At 45.7% G+C, this 16,298-nt stretch overlaps 1 protein-coding gene across 1 annotated transcript in view; it reads right to left on the reverse strand.

The window, feature by feature from the left end:
- The window catches only part of dlec1 (DLEC1 cilia and flagella associated protein), a 137,626-nt gene that overhangs the window by 78,184 nt on the left and 43,144 nt on the right, over positions 1-16,298 (reverse strand). The window contains exons 11-14 of the mRNA XM_080214794.1: positions 14,728-14,864; positions 9,831-9,923; positions 8,779-8,869; positions 6,895-7,057 (exon numbers count right to left, since the gene is read on the reverse strand). Of these exons, the coding sequence (XP_080070920.1) occupies positions 6,895-7,057; positions 8,779-8,869; positions 9,831-9,923; positions 14,728-14,864 (484 nt within the window). The remainder of the gene's footprint in view (positions 1-6,894; positions 7,058-8,778; positions 8,870-9,830; positions 9,924-14,727; positions 14,865-16,298) is intronic.

Here is a 16,298-nt window from a genome sequence, read left to right on the forward strand (position 1 = left end):
ACCCACTAATCCCTCTAACCTAAGCATCCTAGTACACTAAAGGGCCATTTTAGCATGGCCAATCAACCTAACCCACACATCTTTGGACTGTAGGAGGAAACCGGAGCACCCAGAGGAAACCCATGCAGACACGAGGAGAATGTGCAAACTCCACACAGTGCCCCAAGCTGGGAATCGAACCCAGGTCCCTGGAGCTGTGACGCAGCAGTGCTAACCACTGTGCTACCATGCCCCCCATTCTCTTCGCATTAGTAGACAGGACTTACTGCAGCAAGATAATTACACAATCTCATGAGCTGAACATAAAAACAAATCTTTCCTCCCCTGACTGGAGTTAGAATCCAAAGGCTCTGCATGACCCAGTCATACCTCACATTCTTTCTATATTCATTACTGGGATGTGGGCATCATTGACTAGAGCATTTATTGCCCATCCCTAATTGCCCTTGAGAAGGTGGTGGCGAGCTGAACCACTGTTGTTGTTAGGGAGGGAATCCCAGGAATTTGACCCAGTGACAATGAATTTAGAAATCCTAGAGGGATTTCACAGTAACTTCATTGCAGCATTAATGTAAGCCTCACTTGTGATTAATAAGTATACTTTAAATGAAGGAACGGTGATATATTTCTAAGTCAGGATGATGAGTAGGTTGGAGGAGATATTCCAGGTGGGGATGTTCCCAGGTATCTGTTGCCCTTGTCCCTCTAGATGGTAGTGACTGTGGGTTTGGAATGTGCTGCCAAAGGAACCTTGGTGAGTTTCTGCAGTGCATCTTCTAGATGGTACACACACTGCTGCCATTTTTCATCAGCGGTGGAGAAGCGAGTGCGAAGGGGTAGCAATCAAGCGGGGCTGCTTTGTACTGGATGGTGTTGAGCTTCTTGAGTGTTGTTGGAGCTGCCCCCATCCAGACAAGTGGGAAGCACTTGTTGGAGATGGTTATTGCTTGTGTGGCACAAATGTTTCTTGCCACTTGTCAGCCCAAGCCTGGATAGAACATAGAACATTACAGCGCAGAACAAGCCCTTCGGCCCACGATGTTGCGCCGACCAGTTAAAAAACAATGACCCTCTAACCTAAACCAATCCCTTTCCATCCATAAACCTATCCACGGATCTCTTAAACGCCCCCAAACTAGGCGCATTTACAACTGCAGCAGGCAGGGCATTCCAACCCCTCACCACCCTCTGGGTAAAGAACCTACCCCTGACATCCGTCCTATAACTACCACCCCTTAATTTAAAGCTATGCCCCCTCGTGCTAGCTTTCTCCATCTGAGGAAAATGGCTATCACTGTCCACCCTATCTAAACCTCTAATCATCTTATATGTTTCAATAAGGTCCCCTCGTAGCCGCCTTCTTTCTAACGAAAACAACCTCAAATCCCTCAGTCTCTCCTCATAGGATGTCCCCTCCATACCAGGCAACATCCTGGTAAACCTCCTCTGCACCCTCTCCAAAGCCTCCACATCCTTCCTGTAATGTGGGGACCAGAACTGCACACAATACTCCAAGTGCGGCCACACCAGAGTTTTGTACAGTTGCAACATGACGCTGCGGCTCCTAAATTCAATCCCCCTACCAATAAACGCCAAGACACCGTATGCCTTCCTAACAACCCTATCTGCTTGATTCCCAACTTTCAGGGATCTATGTACACATACACCTAGATCCCTCTGTTCATCCACACTATTCAGAGTCCTACCGTTACCCTATACTCTACACATCCGTTATTCCTGCCAGAGTGAATTACCTCACACTTTTCCGCATTAAACTCCATCCGCCACCTCTCAGCCCAGCTCTGCAACTTGTCCAAGTCTCCCTGTAAACTAAGACACCCTTCCTCACTATCTACCACACCTCTGACTTTGGTGTCATCAGCAAATTTACTAATCCACCCAACTATATCCTCATCCAGATCATTTATAAAAATTACAAACAGCAGTGGCCCCAAAACAGATCCCTGAGGCACACCACTCGTAACTGAACTCCATGATGAATACTTACCATCAACCACCACCCTCTGTCTCCTATCTGCCAGCCAATTCCTAATCCAATTTCCTAAATTACCCTCAATCCCACACATCTGCAATTTCTGCAGAAGCCTTCCATAGTGAACCTTATCAAACGCCTTACTAAAGTCCATATATACCACGTCAACTGCCTTACCCCCATCCACCTCTTTGGTCACTTTCTCAAAAAACTCAATAAGGTTAGTAAGGCACGACCTACCCTCCACAAAACCATGCTGACTATCTCCAATCAATTCATTACTGTCCAAATAACTATAAATCCTATCCCTAATAATTTTTTCTAAAACCTTGCCCACAACAGAAGTAAGACTCACCAGTCTATAATTCCTGGGGAAGTCTCTGTTCCCCTTCTTAAACAACGGGACAACATTCGCTATCCTCCAATCTTCTGGCACTATACCGGTGACCAACGACAACCTGAAGATCAGAGCCAGAGGCTCTGCAATTGCCTCCCTTGCCTCCCAGAGAATCCTAGGGTAAATCCCGTCCGGCCCAGGGGACTTATCTATTTTCAAACCCTCAAGAATATCTAGCACATCCTCCTTATCAACTGCAATACTGTCCAGTTTACAACCCTGTAACCCAGTGTTCTCCACAGCTACATTTATGTCCCCCTGCGTAAACACTGAAGAGAAATATTGGTTCAATGCCTCTCCAATCTCTTCCGGTTCCACACATAAATTCCCACTGCTGTCTCTAACTGGCCCTAATCTTGCCCTAACCTACAAAAAAAAAGAACTGGCCACGCTGAGATGCAGACTTTCTACAAGATGGGCAAGACTAAAACTGACTTGTATCAGTAAAAAAAAACACACAGGTTTTGTAAATATATAATGCTGTCTACAATACCCATTGAAAAGCCCACAAACCCTTTGTGGAGGTATTTTAAACAGTGTGACGAGGCTGGGGCAGATAACCAAACTCGTTCTCATATCCCAGCATTCTCAACAGGGGCTGACCTGTTAAATTTCAGCTACAGTTCCCTTCCCAAAAAAAACACTACATAGAAGAGAAACAAAATACAAGCAGCTACTCTGTACAGTCGGCTAAAGCCTGATCTTTGACAGATCATTGCGGGCACTCAATTCATGCAGAGAAGTGGGTCCCTCCTCACGTGATCTGGTGATTCTCGGGCAGGGTACAAAAACAAAACAGTAAAAATGCTTCATGCACAATACTTCCCAAATCTTACAAAAAGTGCAGTACTTGCTTAACGATTGTAGCGACAGAAACCTCTCTCCATATCTCTACCCCCCATCCTCGACACAGTCTGCGAAAGGCATTTGTCTCTGTGGAAATACTTTGTGGTAAATGAGATTTTTTTTTAAAAAGACCAGCAGAATTCTGCAGTGTCTGCTAATGCTGAGAAACGCATAATTGTCCAGATATTGTCCAGATCTCGCTGTATTTGGACATGGACTGCTTCAGTATCTGAGGAGTCATGAATGATACTGAACATTGTGTAATCATCAGCAAACATCCCCACTTCTGACCTTAATGATGCAAGGTCACTGATGAAGCAGCTGAAGATGGTTGGGCCAGAGTCGAACTCACTGCTTGACTCCCCAAAGTCTGTCCACCATCTACAAGACACAGGTCAGGAGTGTGATGGAATACTCTCCACTTGCTTGGAAGAGTGCAACTCCAACAACAGCCAAGAAGGTCAACACCAATTCAAGGCAATCAGACAGACTCAACATTATTTGTGAAAGGGAAATTATATTTAATCAATTTGTTGGCGTTCTATGAAGGAGTCACATGTGGATAAAGGGGAACCAGTGGATGTAGTGTACTTAGATTTTCAGACAGCAATTGATAAGGTTCCACTTCCAAGGTAATTCTCAACTTGACACAGTAACCAACACTTTCCCTGTGATAACTTGGCAACTCGCAGGGAATTTCCTTGATTATGCTTGCTTAGAAATCATGCTAAAATTCCCAGTCATTTTGCAGCCAATCTTGGCAACAGGAACACATGCCCAGGTTTATTTAACGACTCCAGAAACCCACAGCCACAAATGCAACTAAATGCAGTGTTATCGAAAAGAGTAATCAATCAGGATGGTGTTTCTCATCAAAGAATTTTTCAGAGGAAATTTGCGCAAAGCACTGACACACCCACATTATGCCACAACATTGTTATGCAGTCAAATAGGTACACCTTCAACTGCTCAATTACATAACATACCCACACACTTCCACCCCCAAACCCCAAAACCCCATGCAAAATGCCAGCTGTCTCTGAGCTTCTTGCCTCTGTTGCTCCTTATTGTCTCCTGTTATTATCTGTGCATTGGGAAGTCAAATAGGTTGTCAAAATTGGTTGTCAAATAGGAGGCAGAGAGTGGGGGTCAATGGGTGCTATTCGGATTGGCGGATGGTGACTAGTGGGGTGCCCCAGGGGTTGGTGTTGGGGCCTCAGCTATTTACCATTTATATAGATGATCTGGAGGAGGGAACCGAGTGCAGGGTGTCGAAATTTGCTGATGACACCAAGATTGGGGGAAAGGCAAATTGTGCGGAGGGTGTGGAGAGTCTGCAGAAGGATCTAGATAGGCTGGGCGAATGGGCCAGGAAATGGCAAATGGAATTTAATGTTGGCAAGTGTGAGGTGGTCCACTTTGGTAGGAAGAATGGTAGGAAGGACTATTACTTACGTGGCGAAAAACTGCAGCAGGCGACGGTGCAGAGGGACCTCGGGGTCCTTGTGCATGAGTCGCAAAAACCCAGCTTGCAGGTGCAGCAGGTGGTCAGGAAGGCGAATGGGATGCTGGCCTTCATAGCGAGGGGGATTGAATATAAAAGTAGGGAGGTCTTGCTGCAGCTGTATAGGGCATTGGTGAGGCCGCAGCTGGAGTACTGTGTGCAGTTTTGGGCGCCGCACCTGCGCAAGGATATTTTGGCCCTGGAGGGAGTGCAGAGGAGGTTTACTAGGCTGATACCGGAGTTGAGGGGATTGAGCTATGAGGAGAGGCTGAATAAACTAGGCTTGTACTTGTTAGAGTTTAGAAGAATGAGGGGAGATCTCATTGAGACGTATAAGATGATGAATGGGATGGATAGGATAGAGGTGGAGAGACTCTTCCCGCTCAAAAAAGACAGTAGGACTAGGGGGCACAGCCTCAAGATAAAGGGGAGGCGGTTTAGAACGGAGTTGAGGAGGAACTTCTTCACTCAAAGGGTGGTGAATCTCTGGAATTCTCTGCCCGTTGAAGTGGTGGAGGCTGCCTCGCTAAATATTTTTAAGAAGCGGGTTGATGGGTTCTTGATAAGAGAGGGGATTAAGGGTTATGGGGAGAGGGCGGGAAAGTGGAACTGAGCAGCGACAGATCAGCCATGATCTTATTGAATGGCGGGGCAGGCTCAAAGGGCTAGATGGCCTACTCCTGCTCCTATTTCTTATGTTCTTATGTTCTTAAGTCAGTTCCAGCTGCTTAGTCATAGAATCCCTACAGTGCAGAAGAAGGCCATGCGGCTCATCGAGTCTGCACCAACCACAGTTCCACCCAGGCCTTATCCCCGTAATCCCAGGCATTTACCCTAGCTAGTCTCTCTGACACTAAGGGGCAATTTATCACAGCCAACCCACCTAACCCGCACATCTTTGGACAGTGGGAGGAAAACGGGGCACCTGGAGGAAACCCACGCAGACATGGGGGGAATACGCAAACTCCATACAGACAGTTTCCCGAGGCCGGGAATTGAACCCAGGTCCCTGGTGCTGTAAGGTTGCAGCGCTAACCATTGTGCCACACAACAGGTGCAATAATTTTCCATTCTTAATTCCCCATTCTCACTCACTCGAGAACCAACACTCACTTTATATACCTATTTCCTGATGCTGGCGTTGTGAGGCAGCAGTGCCAACCACTATGCTGCTCCCTTTAGACCAAACCAGTACACTTAGACTGACTGTACTTAAGAGGTTTAAGTAAGTGCTGGTCTCACAGTGGCATCGCTCTCCTTAAATCACAAAGAAAATTACTATCAAGTTCCAGTTACCCCACTGAGCCTAAACTTAGGGAGGTCACGATGCTCTAGCACAGGATAATGTAGGAGCTGGTCTTTCGCACAGCTGAAGAGTTCTATAAATGAATGTATAGAAAGTTTCTGGTGAACCTGCCTCAAAAGATGTGCAAATGATCAAGCAAGTCAGTTAATGTGCAAACTCCTCAGAATAATTCGACAATGGACCAAACATCCAGCAATATTCCCATTTGGAGTACTGTGCATAGTTCTGGTCGCCTCACTACAGGAAGGACATGCAGGCTATTGAGAGAGTGCAGAGGAGATTTACAAGGATGTTGCCTGGATTGGGAGGCATGCCTTATGAAGAACGGTTGAGTGAGCTAGGTCTGTTCTCCCTGGAGAGATGAAGGTTGAGAGGCGACCTGATAGAGGTTTATAAGATGTTGAGAGGAATAGATAGGATGGATTCTTGGGGGCTATTTCCCAGGGCTGTAACGGTCGCTACGAGAGGACACAGGTTTAAGGTGCTGGGAAGCAAGTACAGAGGAGATGTTAGGGGTAAGTTTTTCACTCAGAGGGTGGTGAGTGAGTGGAATCGGCTGCCGTTGGTGGTGGTAGAGGCAAACTCGCTGGGGTCTTTTAAAAGACTTCTGGACGAGTACATGGGATCTAATGGGATTGGGAGTTACAGACAGTTCTATGGCTTGGTAGGTATGGATACGATCGGCGCAACTTGTGGGCCGAAGGGCCTGTTTGTGATGTGGGGTTCTATGTTCTAATATCAGCTTCTTGCTTCTGGCGTGAAGTTGCTGATAACTTAGCGGCCTTAGGGCCCAACTTTTAATTGTTTTCTTAACGAGGCTGTAGAAAAACAGAGGCCACTGTGCTTACGTTACATTGTGAAGGATGAGTAGCTTTTGAGAACAAATACAAGGATTGGTAGCATCAAAGCGTACAAAGTGATCCGCCGTTATATCCCTGCATTCCCCTGGGGCTGTAACACTCTCTCCGCCAGAGATAGAGACGAAATCCAGAGCAACATGTTGGCCAATGCCTGGGATAACAGAGGGAAAGAAACAGAGAAGCTCCATGTTAATTTTAATATCTACCGTTGTGTCACAGTGACTCAGACAAACAGCTCACTTCTACCTTCAAGTTCTACCTCTTACTGAAATAATACCTCAATCAGCAAAGGCTGTGGAGGAGCTGTGCAAGTCATGGATTAAGATCAAATTGTCTTTCCCCTACATGGGGTGCTAAGTTGAACAAGTTTAATTCCACCACTCCATTCCAAGTACTGATTTCTCCCTTTGTGACAAAGACCAACTACTGCAACTCATTACAAACGACCTAATCCACTCTCCCTTAACCCATGCACAATCTAACTCACTCCTCTATCAACTGTGGACAGCCTAATCCACTCTTCTATCGACTGTGTGCAATCGAACCCACTCCTCTCTATCGACTGTGTACAATCTAACCCCCCTCCCCTATCGACTGTATACAATCGAACCCACTCCTCTATCGACTGTGTACAATCTAACCCCCCTCCCCTATCGACTGTATACAATCAAACCCACTCCTCTATCGACTGTGCACAATCGAACCCACTCCTCTATCGACTGTGCACAATCGAACCCACTCCTCTATCGACTGTGCACAATCGAACCCACTCCTCTATCGACTGTGCACAATCGAACCCACTCCTCTATCGACTGTGTACAATCTAACCCCCCTCCCCTATCGACTGTATACAATCAAACCCACTCCTCTATCGACTGTGCACAATCGAACCCACTCCTCTATCGACTGTGCACAATCGAACCCACTCCTCTATCGACTGTGCACAATCGAACCCACTCCTCTATCGACTGTGCACAATCGAACCCACTCCTCTATCGACTGTGCACAATCGAACCCACTCCTCTATCGACTGTGCACAATCGAACCCACTCCTCTATCGACTGTGCACAATCGAACCCACTCCTCTATCGACTGTGCACAATCGAACCCACTCCTCTATCGACTGTGCACAATCGAACCCACTCCTCTATCGACTGTGCACAATCGAACCCACTCCTCTATCGACTGTGCACAATCGAACCCACTCCTCTATCGACTGTGCACAATCGAACCCACTCCTCTATCGACTGTGTACAATCTAACCCCCCTCCCCTATCGACTGTATACAATCAAACCCACTCCTCTATCGACTGTGCACAATCGAACCCACTCCTCTATCGACTGTGCACAATCGAACCCACTCCTCTATCGACTGTGCACAATCGAACCCACTCCTCTATCGACTGTGCACAATCGAACCCACTCCTCTATCGACTGTGCACAATCGAACCCACTCCTCTATCGACTGTGCACAATCGAACCCACTCCTCTATCGACTGTGCACAATCGAACCCACTCCTCTATCGACTGTGCACAATCGAACCCACTCCTCTATTGACTGTGTACAATCTAACCTACTCCTCTATCGACTGTGCACAATTGAACCCACTCCTCTATCGACTGTGTACAATTGAACCCACTCCCCTATCGACTGTGTACAATCGAACCCACTCCCCTATCGACTGTGTACAATCGAACCCACTCCCCTATCAACTGTGTACAATCGAACCCACTCCTCTAAACACCCAGATCTTACACATTATCCACTGGCACTCTGTTGTATTTGAACATATTGGATGGTGGATTTGGAGGCTGACACATAAGCAGGTAATGTCACAGATCACAAACTCTGATGGATCTTCAGCTTGTTACCTGTTAGTACAAAGTCTTTCACTTGACAGTTGTCACACACCATGGTAACAGTCTGGGAGAAGGTTTCTGCAGAGGGTGGAAGGAAGGCAACCTGTGAATTTAGAAAGATAAGTATATCATATTATCAAAATGTATTTATGAAAGTCTCCCCAAGAAATAAGTGAGATAAAAGCCCGTATTAGTCTCAGGCAAATAAGATAAAACTTATTCAAAATGGGACATGTGGGATGTTAACTACTGTGGACTGAGTTATTTGATGCAGTCTCAATCATACAACAACTTTCAATTATATAGCAATCTCTAAAATGTAATACAAAAGTCTGAAGTCATGTGCCAACCGACTCAAGAACAGCTTCTTCCCTGCTGACATTTAAATAGACCTTCCTCGTGTTAAGTTGATCTTTCTCTACACCATAGCTATGACTGCAACACTACAATCTGCACTCTCTCCTTTCCTTCTCCCCTATGTACTCTGTGAATGGTATGAACATTCCAAAGCACTTCATAGGAGGCATTTTCAAACAAATTTGACACTGAGCCACATAACAAGAGTCCCAAAGTCAGCTGTCCAAAAGCCAGGCGTTTGTGGAATGTGCCATTCATCAACTTTAGTTGAGTAGAATCGTAGAAAGTCTACAGTGCAGAAGGAGGCCATTCAGCCCATCGAGACTGACTGAAACAACAATCCCACCCCAGGCCCTATTCCCGTAACCCCATATATTTACCATACTCATGGACAATCTATCATGGCCAATCCACCTAATTCGCACATCTTTGGACTGTGGGAGGAAACCGGAGCAGCCGGAGGAAACCCATGCAGACATGGGGAGAACATACAAACTCCACACAGACGGTGACCCAAGCTGGGAATTGAATCTGAGTCCCCAGCACTGTGAGGCAGCAATGCTAATAACTATGCCACCGTGCCGCCGCCTGTAATCCCTTGTATCTGTCTTTTCCTGAATGCTTGTGAATTGAATATATCACCTGCCAGTTTAAATGGCTGTAATTTAATCAGCCAGTTCAAAGTGAAGGAGACTTTATTCACTGACCTCCAGGATGAGGGCCTGGCCTGGATTCAGTTCAAACACGGCCGGTCTGATTGCAAAAGGAGATACGTCCAGAAAGCCAGCAGCTGCCACACTCTGGAATATAACAAAAAAGCACGTGAAAATCTGAGTGCAAGTAGCATGTGCTTATATCAAGTAATAATGTCTGTTTAATTTTCAAACAGACAGTTGGTGACCATGATTATATCATTTTATTTGAGCATGCAACTAAATCCAAGCATTGACGCACAGTTCTACAATTGCTTATTGCAGGACTTGGGGGCATCAAGGAGTCACCAGCATTACACAGTCACAGCTCAGTGTGTTGGACGACAAAAGAAATACTAGAGTCATCGGCTCATAGAGAGGTTTACAGCGTGGAAAAAAGCCCTTCAGCCCAATTTGTCCATGATGTCCAGATTTCACCACTAAGCTAGTCCCAATTGCCCGCATTTGGCCCATATCCCTCTATACCTATCTTACCCAAGTAACTGTTTAAATGCTTTTTAAAAGACAAAATTGTACCCGCCTCTACTACTATTCTGGCAGCTTGTTCCAGACACTCACCACCCTCTGTGTGAAAAAATTGCCCCTCTGGACCCTTTTGTATATCTCCCCTCTCACCGTAAACCTACGCCCCTAGTTTTAGACTTCCCTACCTTTGGGAAAAGATATTGAATATCTAGCTGATCTATGCCCCTCATTATTTTATAGACCTCTATAAGATCACTTCTCAGCCTCCTACGTTCCAGAGAAAAAAGGTCCACTCTGTTCAGCCTCTCCTTATAACTCAAACCATCAAGTACCGGTAGCATCCTAGTAAATACTTTCTGCACTCTTTCTGGTTTAATAATACCTTTTCTGTAATAGGGTGACCAGAACTGTACACAGTATTCCAAGTGTGCAGTTCTAGTAACACTCTCTTTCATTGTTCACTGAAATCTGTAAGGCTCACCATCAGAAATAAGGATGGTTTTATCACATGCAGCATCGTAAGGAATTCCAGTGTGTGCGATGGGCTACAGACTGGGCAAAGCTTCTGTTCAAACTCATTTCATCAGGAACCCTGACAGTCAGATTATCATAGAATCTCCTCACCCTGGACCATGGTACCTTCAGCCTGTTTGAAAGAATTATCCGATCTGTCTCACTTTCCTGCTCTTTGCAACAATCCTACAATATTTTCCCCTTTGTGCACTTATCCAATTCACTTTTGAAAGTCACTACTGAGTTGACTTTTAGTGTTTCCCAGATCCCAACTTGCTGCCTGAAACATCTCATCCCCACAGAGGGCATGCCCCTGTCTCCATCAATGGAGACAAAGTAGAAATGGTCGAGAGCTTCACATTTTTAGGTGTCCAGATCACCAACAACTGTCTAGGTCCCCCCAAGCTGATATTATAATTGAGAAAGACCACCAATGTCCCTACTTTCTCAGAAGACTGAGGAAATTTGGCATGTCAGCTACGACTCTCACCAACTTTTACTGATGCACCATAGAAAGCATTCTTTCTGGTTGTATCACAGCTTGGTATGGCTCCTGCTCTGTCCATGAAGGCGTGGAACTACAAAGAGTTGTGAATGCACCCAGTCCATCACGCAAACCAACCTCCCATCCATTGACTCTGTCTACACTTCCCGCTGCCTCGGAAAAGTAGCCAGCATAATCAAGGATCCCATATACCCCGGACATTCTCTCTTCCACCTTTTTCCGTTGGTAAAAAGATACAAAAGTCTGTGGTCACGTTCCAACTGACTCAAGAACAGCTGCCATCAGAATGGGCCTACCTCACATTAAGTTGATCTTTCTCTACACCCTAGGTATGACTGTAACACTACATTCTGCACTCTCTCCTTTCCTTTTCTATGAACGGTGTTTTGTCTGTACAGTGTGCAAGAAACACTGCTTTTCACTGTATACTAATACATGTGACAATAATAAATCAGATCAACTCAAAATCTTTCAGGTCTGGAGGAGGTGATTTCTCAGCTGTGTTCATCTCAGGGTGAAAGGACAGATAGTGACTTGTGCCACTATCTAATCCCACTGATTAATTTCTGCTAGCATGGCCATTAAGACTGTTTGACTTTGCTCACTACCTCTCTACTTTTTGTAGGTGTCTCAAAATCTGGTAAATTGATTGGCTTATTCAGTTTCTAGATATGCACTATATAAATCAAGTCAAAACAAAAACATAGTTGTCTGTAGATTCTTGAAGTTAACATAGAAACATAGAAGATAGGAGGAGGAGGAGGCCACTCAGCCCTTCGAGACTGCTCCACCATTCATCACGATCATGGCTGATTGTCCAACTCAATAGCCCCATCCTGCTTTCTTCCCATAACCTTTGAGCCCATTCGCCCCAAGTGCTATATCCAGCCATCTCTTGAATACGTTAAAAGGGATTGATTATGTAACAGAGGAAAAAGAAGTACTTAACACAATAGGCACAGTACTTTAACAGAGCTCACTGAATGTTAGACAAACATAGATGTGGGCTAATTCCCCTGCATAATCCTCGACTCACATCAAGACATGGGTACGGACATCATAATTTCTTGCATTATTATAAAGCTTCATTGACAATCACAATAAGCTTTGGATCTTTAAATTACTTGCTGGAATCATGGAATCATAGAACGCCTACTGTGCAGAAGGAGGCCATTAGGCTCACCGAGTCTGCACCAAACTCAATATCACACAGGCACCGCTCCTGCAATCCCACATATTTACCCTGCTAACCCCCTGACATTAAGGAACAATTTAACACGGTCAATCCACCTAACCCACACATCTTTGGAGTGTGGGAGAAAACCAGAGCGCCTGAAGGAAACTCATGCAGACATGGGGAGAATGTGCAAACTCCACACAGACAGTGACCCAAACCAGAAATCAAACCTGGATCCCTGGTGCTGTAAGGCATGCTAAATTGCTCCTTAGTGTCAGGAGGACTAGCTAGGGTAAATGCATAGTGTTACAGGGATAAGGCTGGTTGGGACTGTGGTCAGTGCAGACTCGGTAGGCTGAATGGCCTCCTTCTGTAAAGTAGGATTCAATGATTCTATGTACCTGTTCCCATTACGTCTCCAGGCAGCATGTTCCAGACATTCACCATCCTCTGTGTAAAAAACCTGCCTCACACATCTCCTCTAAACTTTTCCCCATATATTCAATTGTAATCTTCAAAAGGGAATTGGATAAATACTAGAAAAACAAAAATATTGCAGAAAGAACCACCAAGTGGCACTAACTGGATTGTTATTTGAATGAGCCAGCACAGACTGGGTGGGCTGAATGGCCTCCTTTTTTGCTGTTTTGTTCTACACAGAGTGATCATCAGTGCCTGTAATTCGTCACACGCTGAGCTTTGAATTCAGTTGAGTTTTATAGGTTGGCATCCTTGTCCCCAGGTCAGAAAGTCAGTTGGTTTTGCCAAGTCTGCCTGCCTCATGGCAATAATATGCTGGGGGGTGGCTTAAATGACTTGAGATTGGGGTTTCCAACCCTTAGAGATAGGAATCTTCACCTTCAGGAGCTGCTGTCCAATTGGGAGAGGAGTGGGGGGAGGTGGTCAGGTTTGAGGGGCTGTGGGAAAGCACAAAGGAAGAATACCATTTTGAAAGATGTGACCCCCAGGGGCACGGGGGACAGCCTTCCTCCAAAAGAGATACCCTCACATCCTACATCTTCCCAATCCCCCCAGACCCTTCTTCACTCTCATTTTTAACCCCGTGTAGTGAAATCTGCTGGGCTGATCATCCTTATTCTGCTTTATATACTTAATTATACACTTTATACCGGTAGGAGTGGAATGAGATCCTTAGGTGGCCATTGATTGGACACTGAAGGCTCTCAATAGGCCTAAGGTTGGGTGGTCTGCCCATCACAATATGGGGGACAGCGTCTATAGAACACCAAGAGTGTCAATCACTTGCCTTTGCAAGGAAGTTTCCCCTAGCATTAGCGTGAGCTATGAGGAGAGGTTAGGGAAACTTGGTTTGTTCTCACTGGAACAACAGCGGGGCGACCTGATAGAGGCCTACAAGACTGAGGGGCCTGGACAGAGTGGATAGTCAGAAGCCATTTCCCAGGGTGGAAGAGTCAATTACTAGGGAGCGTAGGTTTAAGGTGTGAGGGGCAAGGTTTAAAGGAGATGTACGAAGCTAGTTTTTTTTTTTACACAGAAGGTGGTGGGTGACTGGAACTCGCTGCTGGGTGCAGTAGTAGAAGCAGATACAATAATGACTTTTAAGGGGCATCTTGACAAATATATGAAAAGGATGCGAACAGAGGGATACAGTCGCTGGAAGGGTAAGGGGTTTTAATTCAGGCGGGCAGCATGACCGGTGCAGGCTTAGACGGCTGAAGGGCCTGTTCCTGTGCTGTCCTTTTCTTTGTTCTTTGGTCTGAAAGCATACCTTTCATAGAGAAGGAAACGCGAGTGTGCAGAATGTAGCGTGACCGTCATAGCTAGGGTGTAGAGAAAGATCAATTTAATGCAAGTTAGGTCCATTCAAAAGTCTGACGGCAGCAGGGAAGAAGCTGTTCTTGAGGCTAGCATGAGAGGACGTAGCTTTAAATTGAGGGGTGATAGATATCGGACAGAGGTAGATGTCCAAGATAGGTTCTTTACTCGCCAACGTTAAGGGCATTCAAATGGTCATTGGATAAACATGGATGCTATTGGAATAATGTAGGTTAGATGGGCTTTAGATTGGTTTCACAGGTCAGTGCAACATCAAGGGCCGAAGGGCCTGTACTGCGCTGTAATGTTCTATGTTTTAAACAGGGCAAAGTTCTTTTAGATTATTTATGGAACAGCATGGAGTGCCTCATCTCCTGTGTCCTCATCCTGCCATTCCAAGCTCCTGGTTCACTAAGACCAGACAGAATTCTCACCCTGAAATTTGTAGTCGGCCACATTTTCTGAGGCATCACGCAAAAACAGCCAGAGTTGTAGCCATCATTTCTGCACAGGAATTCGGTAATCTTCACTCCGCCCACCAGGCAGTATCCACAGTCTAAAGTGCCAGGTACTGAGGGTCACAGACAGGAAACAGCAACTTACTCTTTACATTCATTCATCGTATGACAAAGCTTTTCAATATTTATTACTTTGGGTACATCATTAAAAAGGTGTTTTTTTTTGACTGCATCAAATCCAGGGTCTTCTTTTTCCTTGTGTTTGCACCCTGTCTTAGAAACTTCCCAAAGCATTTCACATACACTTAATAATTTTGAAAACCTGTGACTGCTTTGTAATTAGAATAGAGTAGATGGGGCAGCACGGCGGCACAGTGGCTTTCACAGCTTTCTCACAGCGCCAGGGACCCAGCTTTGATTTCCGGCTTGGGTCAACATCTGTGCAGAGTCTGCACATTCTCCCCGTGTCTGTGTGGGTTTCCTTTGGGTGCTCCAGTTTCCTCCCACAGTCCGAAAAACGTGCTGGTTAGACGCGTTGGCCATGCTAAATTCCCCCTCAGTGTACTTGGACAAACACCAGAGTGTGGCAACCAGGGGATTTTCACAGTAACTTCATTGCTGTGTTAATGTAAGCGTACTTGTGACTAATAAATAAACTTTATGTAGTGTTGGAAGACAGGTACAACGAATGCTACTTGTGTACCGCTGAGTCAAATCACCATTAAAGAAAGCTTATATGACACAAATTTACCATGTAAAGCATCAAACTGTTCATTGTGTTCTGCTCTAGTGTTCGTGTGAGGTTCTAACGAGGGAAGATTAGCTGGTTGTTTCCTGTTGCCCACCCAAAGGGCGTTAACTTCAATGTATCTTCTGCTAGATGTACTGAAACTGAGTTCGAAGAGCCCCAATTCCTCTGAATGATGGAGGTCGGCCTGTCACATCCATCAAATTGAAGTCTTCCTGCTGGACATCAATCCGGTATTGAGAGCTGACGTTCTAGTGCCTACTACAGGAGTGTGACTCCAAACCAACCTCCTAACACAGAGTCAGTCTGAGCCTTACCCAGGGACAATCCCCGCTGGATGTCAAAGCCAGCAATTGGACAGCGTGAGTTGGAATTTTCCCAGTGGGATTCAAGCTCCCACAGTCAGGATTGCGTCAGTCGGCAGTCTGCACTGTCACCCAGTTGTGATTTTTCCAATTCGGGGAAAATCACAACTGGGTGATAATGCAGACTGCTGACCAATTCGATCCTGACTGTGGGAGCTTGAATTCCACTGGGAAAAATCCAACCCACACTGGCTAATTGCTGGCTTTGATATCCAGCGGGGATCGTCTCTGGGTGAGGCTCAGACTGACTCTGCGTTAGGAGGTTGGTTTGGAGTCACACTCCTGTAGTAGGCACTAGAATGTCAGCTCTTAATACCGGATTGATGTCCAGCAGGGAGACTTCAATTTGATGGATGTGACAGGCCGACCTCCATCATTCAGAGGAATAGGGGCTCTTCGAACTCAGTTTCAGTACACCTAGCAGAAGATACATT

This window comes from Carcharhinus amblyrhynchos, chromosome 2 (assembly GCF_965287045.1).
Source record: "Carcharhinus amblyrhynchos chromosome 2, sCarAmb.v2.hapA, whole genome shotgun sequence".
Classification (NCBI taxonomy): Eukaryota; Metazoa; Chordata; class Chondrichthyes; order Carcharhiniformes; family Carcharhinidae; genus Carcharhinus; species Carcharhinus amblyrhynchos.